Raw genomic sequence first — 17062 nt, 5'->3', positions numbered from 1 at the left:
TGTAATGCTGGAAACCCGGGTTTGATCCCTGGGTTGGAAAGATCCCCTGGAGAAGGGAATGGCTATCCACACCAGTATTCTTGGGGCTTCCCAGGTTTCTCAGACAGTAAGGAATCTGCCTGCAATGAAGGTTCTGCCTGCAGAATCTTCCTGAAGACTGGGTTTGATTCCTGAGTCAGGGAGATCCCCTGGAGGAGGGAATGGTTACCCACTCCAGTATTCTTGCCTGGAGAATTCCAAAGGAGACTGGCAAGGTACAGTTCATGGGGTTTCAAAGAGCCAGACATGACTGAGCAACTTAACACTTTAACTTACTTTCTTTTACTGCAGTCTCATAGAAATCACTTCTCTGATGAGGAAGAGAAAGTGTGGAGGTTGGGGAGGGGGAAGAGCATGGAATAAGCAACTATTAAGTGATGGTCCAGTGTTTTTCTTTCTTGGGGTGTAGAGAAGATATACCCACTCCACCTCTGTGAATTTATGAGGGGCTGAGGTAATAAATACTGTCTTTCCTAGTGGCTCAGACAGGAAAGAATCTTCTTGCAGTGCAGGAGACCCAGGTTTGATCCCTGGATTGGGAAGACCTCCTGGAGAAGGAAATGGCTACCCACTCCAGTGTTCTTGCCTGGAGAATTCCACGGACAGAGGAGCCTGGTGGGCTGTAGTCCATGGTGTCCCAAAGAGTCGGACACGACAGAGCAACTAACACTTTCACTTTTTTTTTTCACTTTTATAATTGTATATGACAGAGAGGGATAGGATGTTAGAAGAGAGAATGGTGTTCTTAAAGAAAAAGGAGCATTGAAGTGCCACACACCCAACAAGTGCTAACTTAGTGCTGCTGTGTGCCAGGCTCAGCGGCAGGCATGGGAGACACTGTGGTGAGTGACACAGAGTCTGTCAGGACACCTAGGTTCTGGCTTCCATGAACCTCTGGATTCTCTCTGAGGCAAACTGCTTTCTCCTCTGTGTCATAAACCTCTATGGTATTGGTGTGGTTCATGTTCTCCTACTTCCAACATCCTTACTGCATATTTAGGCCTCTGGAGAACTTTCTGAGAGATGTTCCTTCAGAGTTCTTGGCTGGAGAATATGTACCCCAAGAGCTCCTTTCTGGTTTCTCCTTCAAACCTCCCATGCTCCTTTGTGTTCATATCAACACCATTACTCTCATTGAGTGGCTTCATAATCTACCCCCAAAAATCTATCAGCAGGTAGCTCTACTGAATTCAGGAATACCCACTTTAGCAGACTTAGATGAGTAATCAGAACAGCTGGGTGACTTCCCTGGTGGTCCAGTGGTTAAGACTGTGCTTCCACTGCAGGGGATATGGGTTCAATCCCTGGTCAGGGAACTAGATCCCACAGGCTATGAAGCCAAAAAGTTAAAATATAAATAAAAAGTTAAAATATAAATAAATAAATAAGCATGTGCCATGTGCTCAGTCGTGTCTCACTTTTTGCAATCCCACCAAGTGCAGCCTGCCAGGCTCCTGTGGGATTCTCCAGGCAGGAATACTGCAGTGGGTTGCCATTTCCTACTCCAGGGAATCTTCCTGATCCAGGGATCGAACCCACACCTCCTGTGTCTCTTGCATTGCAGGCGAATTCTTTACCCCCTGAGCCATCAGCCAAGACATTTTAAAAGAAGTACCATTTAAAAAAAAAAAAAAAAAAAACCCACCAGAACACAGGATGTTAAGTTAGGACAGAAAAGACGAGACACTGGTGAAAAGAGCAGGCCTGACCGTGGGCAGAATCACTCATAGAAGACAGGGAAGGTGTTTCTGCTTCAGAATGAGGGAAATGGAGATAGAATTTTTCACATGATCAGTTTACTTTTGAGAATAAGCACTAGCTCCCTTGTAGAGAGGAGCAAGCCCCATTTGAAACAGGGAGATTTGATCAGGAGCTATTTCAGCAATCAGGAAGAATGTGCTGAAGACCTGGGTTAAGGAGGTGACTGACAGGATGAAGAGAGGGGATGGATTCAAAATAGATTTGGGAGCTCAAATGTACAAGACTTGGAGACTGATTAAATACAAGAAGGGAGAGAAAAGTCAGGGGAAAGTGCTCCCAGGTTTCTGGTTTGGGTAGTGGAGTGATATCTGTGCCCTGTAACAAGCCAAGGCTGACGCCTTAATCCTGGCTGGGGGTGGAATCTGGAAAAAATGATAAGTGGGGCTGGAGCAATTGAAGGACAGAGACCTGGGTAGACCACTAGGCTCCCCTGTTTTAGTACGGCTGCATGTCACCACTTCATTGAACTCAGGAATGTATACACCATTGCTGCTGCTGCTACTAAGTTGCTTCAGTCGTGTCCGACTCTGTGTGACCCCATAGACGGCAGCCCACCAGGCTCCCCCATCCCTGGGATTCTCCAGGCAAGAACGCTGGAGTGGGTTGCCATTTCCTTATCCAGTGCATGGAAGTGAAAAGTGAAAGTGAAGTTGCTCAGTCATGTCTGACTCTTAGTGACCCCATGGACTGCAGCCTACCAGGCTCCTCCGTCCATGGGATTTTTCCAGGCAAGAGTACTGGACATAAATTAATTTTGTCATGAAAATCTAAAGTGAACTGTGGCATTGATGCCCACCAGCTTCGGACTAGACTTAAAGAAACCACCTGTCTTCACCCTCTAGAAATGTCCCAAGAGAAGACCTTCACAAACGGGAGACATGAAAGTGAGAACATGAACAAGTCTTGAAACTACCCAAATCCAGTAACCTGTTGTCCTGGAACCTCTAAGAAATTGACATGCTCCATAAAAAGGCATGTGGTTCAGGTTGACTTTAATGGAATTCCCTTGCAAACCACAGATTCTAAATGATCCCCTAGTAGGTATAACATTTATAGGAGACATGTTAGTTTACTCTGAATACCCCACTGATTTCTGACAGTAGCAGAGCTCAGAATAATATCATCTTTTACTAGAATGCCAGTGCTACATGTTGATTTCTGTAAGCCAAAGAGAATAGGTGTTGGTAATAAAAGAATAATGTTTTCAGATAAGAAGAAAGATATTTAATTCATTCCATGCTAATAAATACCAAACACAATCTCCTAAGAAAAACCACACACAATCTCCTTATACTATTTGGTTTGTTTTTCTCTAATCCAAGGCAAGGCATTTTCTTTGGGGGAAGAAAGAATACTTTTTCCAGGTCTGGAGATTAAACAATTTAGTAGTCGCTTCACGTTCAGCTTACAAAAAGGGGATTTGCATATGAACTTGCTTCGGCAAGAAAACACATCTGAGCGTGTTTCATGGGAACTATCTCTAACCATGGCTCCATCTTTTCTTTTCTTCATCCCTATAGGTCACTGGATTGAAACTATCTCAGGACCTCGATGATCTTGCCATTCTCTACCTGGCCACAGTTCAAGCCATTGCTGTAAGACACTTGAATGCTATTTTTAAAGAGATTTAGGTCTATTGATAAAGTTGAGACCACATATCCCCCAGGATACATCATATGCTGTTGTGACAGAGATTTTAGGGAGCTTGCCAAAAATAGATGCTTGTCTGGAAGGAAATTCTGAAGATCTTTACCTGCTTTACTAATAGCTTCACATAGCTGGGAACTAAAAGGAGTTAAAATCTTAGAACATCTTACCTACCATTTATCTAATTTGTTTTCTAAGTTCAATTAAATAGAAGCAAGCAAGCCGACGCCATGTTCTTATGCATTAAGAAGAGCTGGTGTTAAGAATGTCCAGATTTATAAAATATGTGATATTATTCACTTTGCAAAAGCATCCAGTCTGGGGTTCCTTTAAATAGTCAGCTTCCTTGGAACATGAAAATGTTTGTTTTTATAATTAGTTGCTTAAATGAAAGCATTGGATGGTTAGGCAGAGAGAAAGGGGAGAATTCAGTGTTATGAACTCCTAAACTGAAGATCAATCAGAAATGAAAACAAGTTTTTAGAAGCTCAAGCATCACTGTCTAAGGACTCATTCTCTAGAGGTGATCTGTGAGTGAGCTACAGAAGGGCTCTAAACCCTGAAATAACATATGAAAGATTGCATGTATGTGCATGTTAGAAAGTGCATTTGAAGGGAATGAGTCATGGCCTTCAGGATCTCAGAGCTGGTAGGAGCTCCAAAATAACAATAATCCACTGAGGCTTAGTTGCTCTGCTCTGGAAAGGGAGTTGGGGACTAAAGGAAAGGAAAACCAGTTCACTGAATTCTGAGTCATAATTTATTTTTCAGAAATGTACCTACTTAAGCAAAGTACTTTTGTTTATTCATGCTATATACATATAGCTATATGCTATTCAATTAGTCTGTTCTCCACATGCCACTTTCATATCCTCATTAGTTTAAAGAATAGAATTACATACATATTTTCTATATATCCATATCATCAACTAAAGTACTTTCCTTATGTTTAAGTTTACCTGGGTACCACATACATACAATAAAAGAGCAGAGTTGGCCAACACAATTAAATAATGCTTTTTAGTTTAAAAACAAGTTTATCTGTAAACAACTATTGAAGCAACTGTCTTATTGATTTAAGAGCTTGTCCAGTTCAATAATACCAGTCAGCCTGCTTTATTTATGGGAACTTGGTAAAAAAACAAAAAAAAGGATAGTTCTGACATCTTTCAAAATGGCAAGAGTGGCTAGTATGAAAAGATGAAAAAAATGGAGAAGAGAAGTATGCATCAGTAGTAAAGGTAGTTATTTAGTGATCTTGCTTCATAGTAAAGATGATAATAATAAATGATATAGTTTTGAGATATTATGTACCAGGTAGTAGGCTGAATATTTTACATACATTATATGACTTTACCTTATGAGGGAGGAATTATAATCCCCATTCCAAAGGTTACAATCTAAGCCTAAGTGAGGTTAATTAACTTGCTCAGTCTCATACAGCTAGTAAGTGGCAGAACTGGGATTTGAACCCACAGCTTTCTAAAATAAAGCTGGGTACACAGTGTATTGAGGAGCTTTTATTTTCTGATGTTAATGTGTGGAAAGTCTTACAGTGGAATGAATCACAGGCATTAAAATGAATAATCCTGGAAAATATCAGAGCTGCATGAGGTTCATCCTTCTGAGTCCCTGCTAACAGGGAGACATGAAGAAGGAGGCCACCCAGGATGAGCCAAGGGTCACCTTCATCTGATGATCATCGCTGTTCCCTCTTACTGATGCCCACTGCCTGTGCCAGGCACCAAACAGGGTACCTTACCCACTGTGAGTAACCCTGTAAGTAGGTGGGCTTGTCTCATCTTACAGACAGGGAACACTGCTTGCCAAGGTCAAACAGCTAGTGCATGGCAGAGTCAGAATCTGAACCTCTGTCCTTCTGCTCACTGGCTTTTGCTCTTGCATGTTACCATTCTACATTGCTCTTGGATCAGCTTGTAAAAGCCACGTGATTGAAATAAGCCTTCAAGCATTCCTGAGAACAGTTTTGATTCGACACATCTTAGAAAACATCATTAATCTGGCCAGGATTGTCTCACAGAGTCCCCTTCCTGGTAAGAACACTGTAGCAGAAATCCAAGAATGTATAATGCATCCAGGGGTAGAGAAAGGCTGGGGCGGGGGAAGCCAACTACATTTTCCGAACGCCACACACTTGGCAAATCACTTTTGTTTGTAATAGTTGTACATATATTAAAAGCTATCATATTTATTCGCTCCATTGTTTTAATGACCTTTATAGCACCACAAAGGAAAGGCAATTGAAGACAGATTTTTCAATAAGGCTATGTTGTGCAGTCCATTGAATTGTGAGGAGTTCAGTCTGTTTTGCAAAAGTATCTGGGTGTTCTGATCTTTTAGTTCATTTGTGCATTTTAATGTGCATTTTAATGAGCATTCTTATACCAGAGATTTTCCCATGATGTTCAAAAAATGTGTTCACTGACTATGAATATTGCCCTTACACCTATTGATTATAAAGTTAGTTAAGCACATTCCTCTCCATAGCAATATCTATGGTTGACATTTTCTAAGAACAGAATGAAATTAAAGAGATATTGTAGTGAAGTTAATTTGAGACTATGCAAAACCCTTCATGATGTGAAATTCTCTCCTGACCAAGCTTAATTGAAAGACCTGTCAAACACCCAGTTTATACATAGCCTGTTCATCCATAGTTTTCTTTGCAGAATAGACCCTTTAAAAGTACTATTTGCATTTGAAGTCTCTCTATTTGCATTTGGTTCTGTACATTCCCAGTGGAACAGCCTGATTTTAATTTAAATTTCTCTGTGAAAACATTTTTTCCAGAAAGGTGAGCACAAAATCATTTTAGCACAAAGCCCTTTGGTGGGGCGTTTAAGGAGGGTGGAGTGTTTCACAGAGTGGCGTCTAAGTCGCCAAAAGGGAAGGCCCTGTAACTAACCAGCAGCCTGAGTGGGAATTTCCTGCTGACAATGCCACACGGAGGATAGACAGGCCATCCCAGCCCCTCTGGAGGGAGCGCCTCTTGTTCTGATCACTTCTTGCCTTTTCCCAGAGAATGTGCTTTGTGTTACTCTCCTCTCAGGCCTGCTAATCACATGAGCCCCCAGGTTTCTGGTTTTAGAAATATCAGAAATAGCCATTTTGCACGGCATCTCCATGCATGTTAGGAGGCAGCTTCCCCTCCCCTGAGGCAGACGGCATGGCTTAAAGCAAATTATGGAAATCCTAAATGGGGATAATAATATGCAGCTTTTGATTTCTTTTCATAAAATTAGAAATGATGTTAAAGAGCATAGCAGAGTGCTTAGCCTCTAGCTAATAACCAGAATGGCTCTCATTTCTAAATGCCTTCCGTGTACTAGACACTCTTTACATACTCTGTCTATAGCAGCAACTTTGCAAGGTAGATATGTCAAGTCTAAGACCACATTTAAAATTTTTTGTTGCATGTTAACATTTTAGACAGTCCATGGAGGTACAAATGAAAAATATAATGTTTTATTCCCATTTTTAAAATGAGAATTGAGTCATGGAAAGGTTAGGTGTGGATTTGATTCTAAAAGTAGATAAAAATGCCTGAATGCCTTCCCAGGTTTTTTTTTTTTTTAATTCAAAAGCCACACTCTTATTTCCTAGGTGCAGATTCATGCTCCTAGAGTAGACTAGGGTTACCTGGAATCCACAGACACCAAATGATCCATGGCAGATGTAAGGGCATTTGTAGGGCTCCTAAAATTAGTTTTAATACTATTTTATATATGACTTTTTTCTGGGGAGGTCAGTAGGCTTTATCATATTCTCAAGAGGGTTCATGACCGCCCCCAAAAGCTTAAGAAAGAACATCTGGGGGTAATCAGGCATATTCAATAAGCAGGATCTGGTCTTATAGGGTACAACATGTTTTAATCTTTTTTTTAACACACTACATCTGTGGATGATCTTTGGAGGCCCAAGTTTTACCTAATCCATATTCTTACTAGACTCACTAATAGCTTCCACAAACCTGAAGACCTGTGGGCTGGAAATGCTTGGTTCTGCTCTTGAACTGCCCCACTATTGCAGGAAGGACCCCTTCCAGGACTCAAAAAGGAGTCTAACACTCGGAAATGAATTGTCCAAGGAGACACACGTGCTGACAAAGCAAGAGACTTTGTTGGGAAGGGCCACCCAGGCAGAGAGCAGCAGAATAGGGAACCCAGGAGAACTGCTCAGCCATGTGGCTCACAGTTTTAGGTTTTATGGTGATGGGATTAGTTTCCGGGTTGTCTCTGGCCAGGGTCCTTCCTGGTGGTACAAGCATTACTCAGCCAAGATGAATGTCAGCAAGAAGGATTCTGGGAAGTAGTAGGACATGTGGTGTCTCCTTTTGATCTTTCCTGAACTCTTCCGGTTGGTGGTGGCTTGTTAGTTCCAGGTTCCTTGCTAGGACCTCCTGTTGTAAAATAATTCACGCAAGTAGTTACTGTGGTGCCTGGCCAGGGTGGGTGGTTTCAGTCAGTGTGTTTCCCCTAAGACCATCCCTCATCATTTACTCCACAGCAGTCAGGATTTTCTGCATCCTGATGATTTCCTAAACCCTCCTCCTTTCCTTTGGTGAAGCTCAGATACTGCATGCCCTCAAGCTGAGCTGTTGTCTCCTCTTCTGTGCACTTGAATGCCATCTGACCAGAACCACTGTCCATCTTCACTGAACCTGTGAAGCCCACACCCCACCTTCTTGGTGTTTGCACCATCTCTTACCTCCCAGATCCTTAACCTCCCTTTCTCCTTTGACCTTTTCCTTCCCCTTGACCTTCTCTTCCATCTGCTTCAGCCACTTCCCATGTCCACACCTGGGACTTGGTCACTCCCCTTGAGCATCTCAAGGGCTATCATGCCACCAAAATACCTTCTCCCTCATTTCTTCCCAGAGCCACTTTCTCTAACATCACCATGCAGCTGCCTCCTAAAGTCATATCACAGTTCATCATTTTGTTTTTAATCCTCTCTCAAATAAATGATGATTTGGAGACTTCCAGTTTTTTAACTTTCAAGGAAATTATGATTTTTAGCTACTCTAATACCTTAGCTAAAACTCTTGACTTATATATTAAGATTCACCTTGATGACCCCATGGTAGTATCTTCTTGTCAAGCATCAGTTTTTACTGAGTTTCATGAACTGAGCAAGACAAGGATGAAAATAACACATTTTTGAAAGATAGGAAGACACAAGGGCGAAAATGAAAATATGGTGAAGCTTGAGCCAAATAGGGCATATGGTTTCTGCATCATCTCAGATCACCAAGGACTGATGAGGAATGGATTCTGGCACTAGAAACCTTCTCATTAGAACCACTACCTGGTTTCAGGTGATAACAAAGGTCCTTTTAGCCCTCTGCTAGCCTGAAGTCTTGTGGCTCACCTTCTTTGTACAATGAGAGCCCTCTTTCCATGACTAGTTTCAAATTGGAAAAGGAGTACATCAAGGCTGTGTATTATCACCCTACTTATTTAACTTATATGCAGAGTACATCATGAGAAATGCTGGGCTGGATGAAGCACAAACTGCAATCAAGATTGCTGGGAGAAATATCAATAACCTCAGATATGCAGATGACACCACGCTTATGGCAGAAAGTGAAGAAGAACTAAAGAGCCTCTTGATGAAGGTGAAAGAGGAGAGTGAAAAGGTTGGCTTAAAGCTCAACATTCAGAAAACTAAGATCATGGCATCCAGTCCCATCACTTCATGGCAAATAGATGGGGAAACAGTGGAAACAGTGGCTGACTTTATTTTTCTGGGCTCTAAAATCACTGCAGATGGTGACTGCCGCTGTAAAATTAAAAGACACTTACTCCTTGGAAGCACAGTTATGACCAACCTAGACAGCATATTAAAAAGCAGAAACATTACTTTGTCAACAAAGGTCCATCTAGTCAAGGCTATGGTTTTTCCAGTAGTCATGTACGGATGTGAGAGTTGGACTATAAAGAAAGCTGAGTGCAGAAGAATTGATGCTTTTGAACTGTGGAGTTGGAGAAGACTCTTGAGAGTCCCTTGGACTGCAAGGAGATCCAACCAGTCCATTCTAAAGGAGATCAGCCCTGGGTGTTCATTGGAAGGACTGATGCTGAAGCTGAAACTCCAATACTTTGGCCACCTGATGCGAAGAACTGACTCATTGGAAAAGACCCTGATGCTGGGAAAATTGAAGGTGGGAGGAGAAGGGGATGACAGAGGATGAGATGGTTGGATGGCATCACCGACTCGATGGACATGGGTTTGGGTGGACTCCGGGAGTTGATGATGGACAGGGAGGCCTGGCATGCTGTGGTTCATGGGGTCGCAAAGAGTCGGACACAGCTGAGCAACTGAACTAAACTGAACTTCCATGTTTCAGCTGCTGGGTTTGTTGGCCGCATTTCCAAGGAACAAACTTCTTTAGTTCCTCTTTAGGAAAGGAAAACTGACTCAGGGATCTCCAGCAGAGATCTTTCGAAGCAGAGTTTTTCGCAGCAGAGTTGCTAGTCACTCCATTCCCCATAACTCATAGAGCAGAGATCCCCTGCCTGCCAGGTCGCACAGCAGGAGGTGAGAAGCAGATGAGCTAGTGAAGCTTCGTCTGTATTTACAGTTGCTCCCCATCGCTCATATTACCAACTGAGCTCTCTTTCCTGTCAGATCAGCCACAGCATTAGATTCCTATAGGATCATGAATCCTGCTGTGAACTGCACATGTGAGGGATCTAGGTTGCGCACTCCTTATGAGAATCATCCAGAAACCATCAACCCCACGCCAGTCCGTGGAAAAATTGTCTTCCACAAAACCAGCCCCTGGTGCCAAAAAGTTTATCATAGAGGATCTGGGCCATAACGGATACTCATCAAATATGTGTATTTGAATGAACTGTGTTAACACTGTCAACTTGTTTTGTCAATGTTGTGTAACTACTGATAGAAGCAAATAGTATAATAATTCATAAGGTTTTGGAATCAGGCAGACCCAGGTTGGAATTCCCACTCTGTAACTTAATAATATGGCGTTATCATGAGCAGTGTAATCTCCTTGAGTCCTGACTTTCTAAGAGAGTACATACATATATATATATATATATATATATATATATATATATATGTCAAGCTCCAAGTGCAGTGTCTACTGCTGGGTAAACCCCTAGTAAATGTTCTATGTTATTTCCCTTCACCACCATGCTGATGCTTTCTTCTGTTTTTCCCTTTAAGCTCGGAACGCGCCTCATTATAGAAGCCATGGAGTCAGCAGGGCACTCGATCAGCACCCTTTTCCTGTGTGGTGGCCTCAGCAAGAATCCCCTTTTTGTGCAAATGCATGCAGACATCACTGGTAAGTCTGAGGAGGAGGAGAAGAGGTCATCCTAGACTTGACAGCACCTGAATGTGGCCAAGATCTAGACAGGGTAGAAAAAAGGAGGATATAGGTGGGGTCCCATATTATTTGGAGCATTTATGTTAAAATTATTTTTTTTTCTTAACTGTTGTTGTCATACGAGGGAAAGTGACTTCTCTGTGTATCCAATTACTGGATGATGGTAAGAGATAAGAGAAGTTAGCAAGGGCCAGATCTTAATTTTCAAATATTTACTTAACAGTCTTGAGTACCTCTTCTGATACCCTACTTTGGGTAGTATTGACGATACAGAGATGAAAACATGATTCTTGCCCCCCAAGAGCTCAGGGTCTATGGAAGAAGGCAGACAGCAAACAGACATGTCAAATCTAGTGTAGCAAGGGCTTTGAGTGAGAAAAGTACAGGGTGTTATGGAAACAGCATGACCTTGCCCTGGTTTGTATCTGTAACAGTGCAGGGCAAGTGACTGGAGGAAGTGATAAGCAAACTGTCTTGAAGAAAGATGGCAGAGGCTGACTATGGTGGGAGCTGTGGGTGTCTGGCTGCTAGTGGGAATGTGAGCCCTGATTCAAACCTCAAGATCCTGTGATTCCTTCTCAGCTCACCAGAACCAGAGATCATGACACAGATGGAGAGAATCCTGGGTAATGGGCTGATACCTCTGTGATCTGAGCAGACAAAAGCAAGCAAGCTTCCTAGTGCAGACTCCTGAGCCCCATGGAAGGGGCCTCATGAATAGGAGGCCTGCTTGAGTCCCAGTGGCTGACCTGGGCCTGTCTCTCTGGACCTGCTGCCCTCGTGCCTATTGCTCCCTTCTCTCCCACTGTCTCCAGAGAACTGATGTTCCCACTCCCCACCACCACATGGAGGCCAGGCACCACAGCGGGGCAAGTGGAGGGAAGTGGGAAAGGATTGGACCCTGCTTACAGCCCCAACTCCAGTCTCATCTGATTCTCCCTCCACTGGCCTCCATTCATCATGATCTCTTGCTGCCCCCTGTCCCCTGCATGCCTTACCTCTGATGAATGGGGGGGTCCAGTTTTCTACTGGACGCTCCCTTCCCCGCTCCAGGCCATGCAGATCCGCACAGGTGAGAGCTTTCCCACATGTGATGGGCAACGTCACCCCCTGCATGGTGTGAGATCAAACCCTGTTGCTGAACCCCATCTTAGAGGTAGGGAAATGGAAGCATAGGCCAGTGAACAGTAGCAAAAGCACATGGTCTAAGGGTAAATATGTAAAAATAAGTGTAGAATTGACTACACTCAAATGCACTCCTACTCTGTGTCAGTGTAAATCACTTTATTTACATTTAACCCGCACACACCACCGAAAGGTAGAAATCGGTGCCCCCGCCTTACAGACAGGGAAACTGAGGGTCAGGGAGGTGACTCATATTGACTGTCCAAAGTCAGACACCTGGTAGGTGCCGGACTAGGATGGTACCAGGTGTGTCCAGACCTATGTCTCCTACACTATGCTGCTGACCCAGGTTTCTTAACTTTTCTGCCCAGTTTATAACCATTTAATGATGAATCCCCCTTTCCCAAAGTGCCCAAAACCTATGGAAATGGGCCGTTTGGAGGCAGAAAAGAAGATGTAAAAAGGAGCCCAGATTAGCTTATAATTTTCCCTAAGAGAAAAGCCATAAATATGTTTTATCTCAGAGTCAGCTAGCTTGTTCAAATACAATTCATACTTCAGATCTGATCTGTGAGTGACTTTCCAATGTCCAGCCTCCAAAGAGCCATCAAGACTTCCTACCTAGATCCAGGAAGAGAGATGGAATCAACCCTGGCTGACACATCACCCAAGGGAATAGGAAACAATGGCCCGGGAGCAGGGCGGCAGGCCCTGACTCTACACTGCAGCTCCAGGCTTTAGGAAAGTGAGTTCTCCTCCAGGCCTCACACCCCTGAGCTGACTCAGAAGCAAGGGGTGCAGTGGCTTCATAGAAAGTTCTACTTTGGAAACTGTTCTCCTTTAGGCTGTCAAATGAAAAGGCTGTTAATCATTATTTGGATTCCAATTGAAACTGGACCCTTTGTCTCTGACTGTGGACCAGTTACAGTTTTGAACAAAGGGATCTTTTCTTTGGCCTGAAATGCCTCTGCCTGGGGAAGCCTGTGATTGACAAGTGATGGCAAAGTGCATCTGCCTTGAAATGCTTTGGGTTTTGCTAGACTCATTAATGCATCAGATAAAATAGTTCACATTCCAGGCAAAGCTGCCTTCTTCCTCTCCTTCACCCAACACTCTGCAAAAAGAACACATTTGCATTTGTTTCTGTAAAAGATGGGTACACAAGCTGTGGGTGTATAGGTTGAGTGTTCGGTGCCTTTAAAATTGTTAATTGCTCTAGTTTTCCTGCAAACAAAGCTATAGAAAGAACCGTAGAGCTAATACATGATTCTCAGGAATACATGTGAAAACATAATGGAATTTAGCAGATTCATTGTAGATAGTATGGAATAATGGAGCAGAGGACTAGCTCTGTGACTTTAGGCAAATTGCTTTACCACTCAGCCTCATTCCCCCCTTCTGAAAGGTACAAATAATATTATTTCCCTCATAGAGAGCATGCCGAGGAATAAATACTCGTGAGTTTGTGTGCACCAGTCTCTGTGCTTAGCTTAAGATAAGTGTTCAATGAATGTTAGTTCACGTCTTCCCTTTAGGCAGCCCCACGCCAAAAGGAGGAGGTGCACTTGAGAAAAAAAGAAGTTAAATATTTTGTAAGCAAGTCTTTGCCATTTGGGGAACAGTCTGCTCCTGCTCTGTACAAGCAGGGAGAGCAGGATTTTGCCAACTTGAGAAATGTCCTCTACGTGAGGAAGAAGAATCTCGTTGTACCCTAGGCATATAGTTAACTGTGGTTTCAAGAAATACTCGGTATGTACTGAGTAATTATAGGTTTCTCTCACTGACTCGGGACTAAATGTTCCTCCTAAATTTTGTTTTGAAAAATTCTGGCCATTTCAGTAGGGGTTTCCCTCTGCCTGTCTTATTCATTATTCAATCATTTACTCTTTCATGTATTCATTCTCTGAGTTTGGCACGGGCATGTTAAGAACAATCCTGTCCTGCCAAGAGGGTCATTACAAACAGAAAAAGTGCTGTTGTGCTCCGACCACTCTCCAGAGAGGATCGGGAGACCCAGAGGACGCTGGTGTCAGCATGAGTCAGATCCGAGCAGAGAACAGATGACACACTCACTTTGGATTAACTGGAGAAAAGTCCAATAAAGGGTCTGTTTACAGAGGCATGGGTCGGGTTGAGGGAAACCCCGGCCAGCAGGCAGTACCGTGAGTGTACTCACAGTCTGACTACCCCGAGGCTTCCAGGGCCGGGGCGGGAGGTCACCCACCTGAGGCTGAGAGGATGCATGAAGAGGGGCCGCCTGACTGCAGATGAGCTCAGTCAAGGATGCAATCAGAGGGCAGGGGGCCTACAGACATGGTCCATACAGGTCAGTGTCCCAGGACCCAGATAAGATAAACATGAAGAATTTCGGATTCTCCAGGCAAGAATATACTGGAGTGGGTTGCTATGCCCTTCTCCAGGGGATCTTCCAAACCCAGGGATCAAACCCTCATCTCTTATGTCTCCTGCATTGGCGGGCAGGTTCTTTGCCACTAGCGCCACCCGGGAAGCCCAGATAAGTGCTTTCTCTAAGCCACAAACTCTTTTTTTAAGTGTCTTATTTACAATATCACTTTTTTTTTTTTTTTAAAGTATAGAAGTTAGGTCAATTTTTTATGAGAATACTCTGAAACAGTATTAAATATGCTCAAATAAGCTTGTAAATTCTCACAACTCTGTGAGATCAGTGGAATTTTAACCTCATTTTGCAGCTGGGAAAACAGGCACAGAGAGGTTAAATAACTCACCTAGGGTCACACAGCTGAGACAGGGAGGAAGCCAAAATTCAAACCCTGGCAGCCTGGCTCCAGAGTACTCTGGGCTACAACTAGAGAGCTGATCAGGGATCCACCCAGCTCCCCCTGGAGTCCCATTCCCAGGACAGGGGCCATGAGCCATTCTTCTTTGCTCAGACCAGTGAGGCTTTAACAGGGAAAGGAAGGCTGAGAGGCAAGCAGCATGTGGGATGATGTCATGGGATAAGCCCAAAGCCCGTGGGGTGGTCAAGATCACATTCCCGTCCCCATGATCCCCAGACTCTGCAAAGGCTTGCCCTGCTCTCTCCAGAGGTGGCCCACACAGCCCTCCCACGTGGCCTGGCGTCTCTCCTACCTTCTGGACGACTGATGGACATCTACCCCATTCTTTTCTCCACTGGTCCACTTTCTAGCCCAGGTGAAGTGCATCTAGAAGACCTTCGCCCCTCATTGAGATTCTTCCTAACACCACCATTCTGAAGGGATTACCATAGGTCAGGGGTTGTATTGAGCCCTGCCCGTACCCTTTCCCATTACATTCCAGCAAACCTGTTATTATCCCTATTTTACACAGGGGGAAACTGAGGCTAAAAGTGTATAAGTGACTTGCTGAAGGACACAGGGCTAGTGGAACCAGGTTGAGCTCTTCCCAGAGACCCCACCCCACCTTGTCAGTAAAGTCTCCAGCACTGCCCCTGTGGATGGGGCTGGTATTCCTAAGTCCCCTGGGATATGTGTGAGAATTCTGTCCCCTGTTCCCTTCATCAAGGGTAGCTGGGGAAGGGGCCCCAACCTTGGAATGGAATGATGAGTTAGGAGATGGTGGGAGGGCAGAGGAGGCTATGTCCAGGAAGTCTTCCCCAGAAAAGACAGGAAGAAAAATCCAGACTTTGGAAAAACAATATTTTGAGTAGAAGAAGATCCTTACAGGTCTGGCCACAGAGCTTACCTCTGTGGAGTTTGCTGCCATCTCCTGATTAGCAAAAATACTTATATTTTATGTATGTTTTATTTCATATGCACATGTATAAAATACTAAGAATTCTAAATTATTCCTATTCATCTTAAGTCTACTTTGAGCTAGGAGTGTTCCTCCCTGCCTGGTGGACCCCTACTCATCCTTCATATTCTTATTGAATCCTGAGCTCCACCACTCTGACCCCCTTCCCCATATCAAAAATTTATTTGTTCATCATATAAGCGCTTACATGTGCTCAATACCAGTCTCAATTCCAGGGATCCAGCAGTGGACAAAATAAAGACCCTGCCCTCATGGAGCTTGTGTCCTAGCAGACAAGACAGTAAACCAGAGAAGTAATATACAGTGTTGGAGGGCATTGAGGAAGTCGAGGGGGATAAGGGATGTTGTGGGTAAGTTGTCATTTTACTTTGGATGGTCAGGAAAGCCACAATGGGAAGACATGTTTGCACAGACTTGCAGGAAGGAGTTGCCCTGGGGACATCCTGAAGGAAGTGACCCAGACTGGAGGAACAGCACAGGCAGTGGCCTGAAGCTGATTCAGAAAAGAGCAAGGTGACCGGATCATGTGGCCTGGAGCAGAGGAGGAGCCAGTCAGGGTAGGAGAAGTGGCCCTGGTCTTGGAGTGCCTTGTCAGCCTTGGTAAGGGCTTTCACTTACACTCTGAGAGATGTAGGAGGCCCCGCCAAGGTTCATCACACCCTCTGTCACGCTTCCCTTCTCTTAGCGCATCTCAGTTACAGACCCAACCCCGTGTGAGGCCTCTATCTCTTTCTCATCCATCTCCCCTTTGAGACCTGAGTAGCAGAGAAGTCGGATTCATCTCTGTCTACCATGGGCTCAGTAGAGCACTTCAGAAAAGTTTGTAGAAAACTGCTTGAAATGGCAGGTAGCAGCTAGCAGAAACCTAGAAACCCTAGGCAAAAAGGTCTCCTGAGTTAAGGGGTGTGTGTGTGTGTGTGTGTGTGTGTGTGTGTGTGTATGTGTGTGTGTGTGTTCCCAAGGGACCCTTGTCTACTGTACTGGCAGGTAGAGACAGGGAACTCCTTTAGAACCAAGTAATCCTAAAGAACTGCAAACTGCAGGGGGCAGGGAGGGAGCCCGGCCGCTGCCTTTATTTCAGGTGTTCGTGCTGCTGGGGCTGCTGACTGGCTCCCCTGGCCCTGCTCCCTAACCAAGGTGTGGCCTTGTTCTGCGCAGGCATGCCTGTGGTCCTGTCGCAAGAGGTGGAGTCTGTTCTTGTGGGCGCTGCTATTCTGGGGGCCTGTGCCTCGGGGGATTTCGCTTCTGTACAGGTATGTGAGGACCGAGGGGTGGGCCGTGGCCCCTCGCCTGTCTGGGGCTGTCGTTCCTCTTGACAGCAGCTCATGTCTTGCAAAA

General features: G+C 44.3%; 1 protein-coding gene across 11 annotated transcripts in view; it reads left to right on the top strand.

Annotated features, from left to right (window-relative positions):
• FGGY (FGGY carbohydrate kinase domain containing) overlaps nucleotides 1-17062 on the top strand; it is a 487533-nt gene that overhangs the window by 380682 nt on the left and 89789 nt on the right. For 9 of the 11 annotated variants that reach the window (XM_043876054.1, XM_043876057.1, XM_043876055.1 and 6 more), the window contains 3 exons: nucleotides 3321-3395; nucleotides 10660-10780; nucleotides 16883-16977. In XM_043876054.1, the coding sequence (XP_043731989.1) occupies nucleotides 3321-3395; nucleotides 10660-10780; nucleotides 16883-16977 (291 nt within the window). Of the gene's footprint in view, nucleotides 1-3320; nucleotides 3396-10659; nucleotides 10781-11404; nucleotides 13031-16882; nucleotides 16978-17062 lie in introns of those variants that run through there. The other 2 variants (XM_043876064.1, XM_043876063.1) reach the window with 2 other exon arrangements.

This window comes from Cervus elaphus, chromosome 20 (assembly GCF_910594005.1).
Source record: "Cervus elaphus chromosome 20, mCerEla1.1, whole genome shotgun sequence".
NCBI lineage: Eukaryota > Metazoa > Chordata > Mammalia > Artiodactyla > Cervidae > Cervus > Cervus elaphus.
This window is presented reverse-complemented; position numbering and strand designations above follow the sequence as displayed.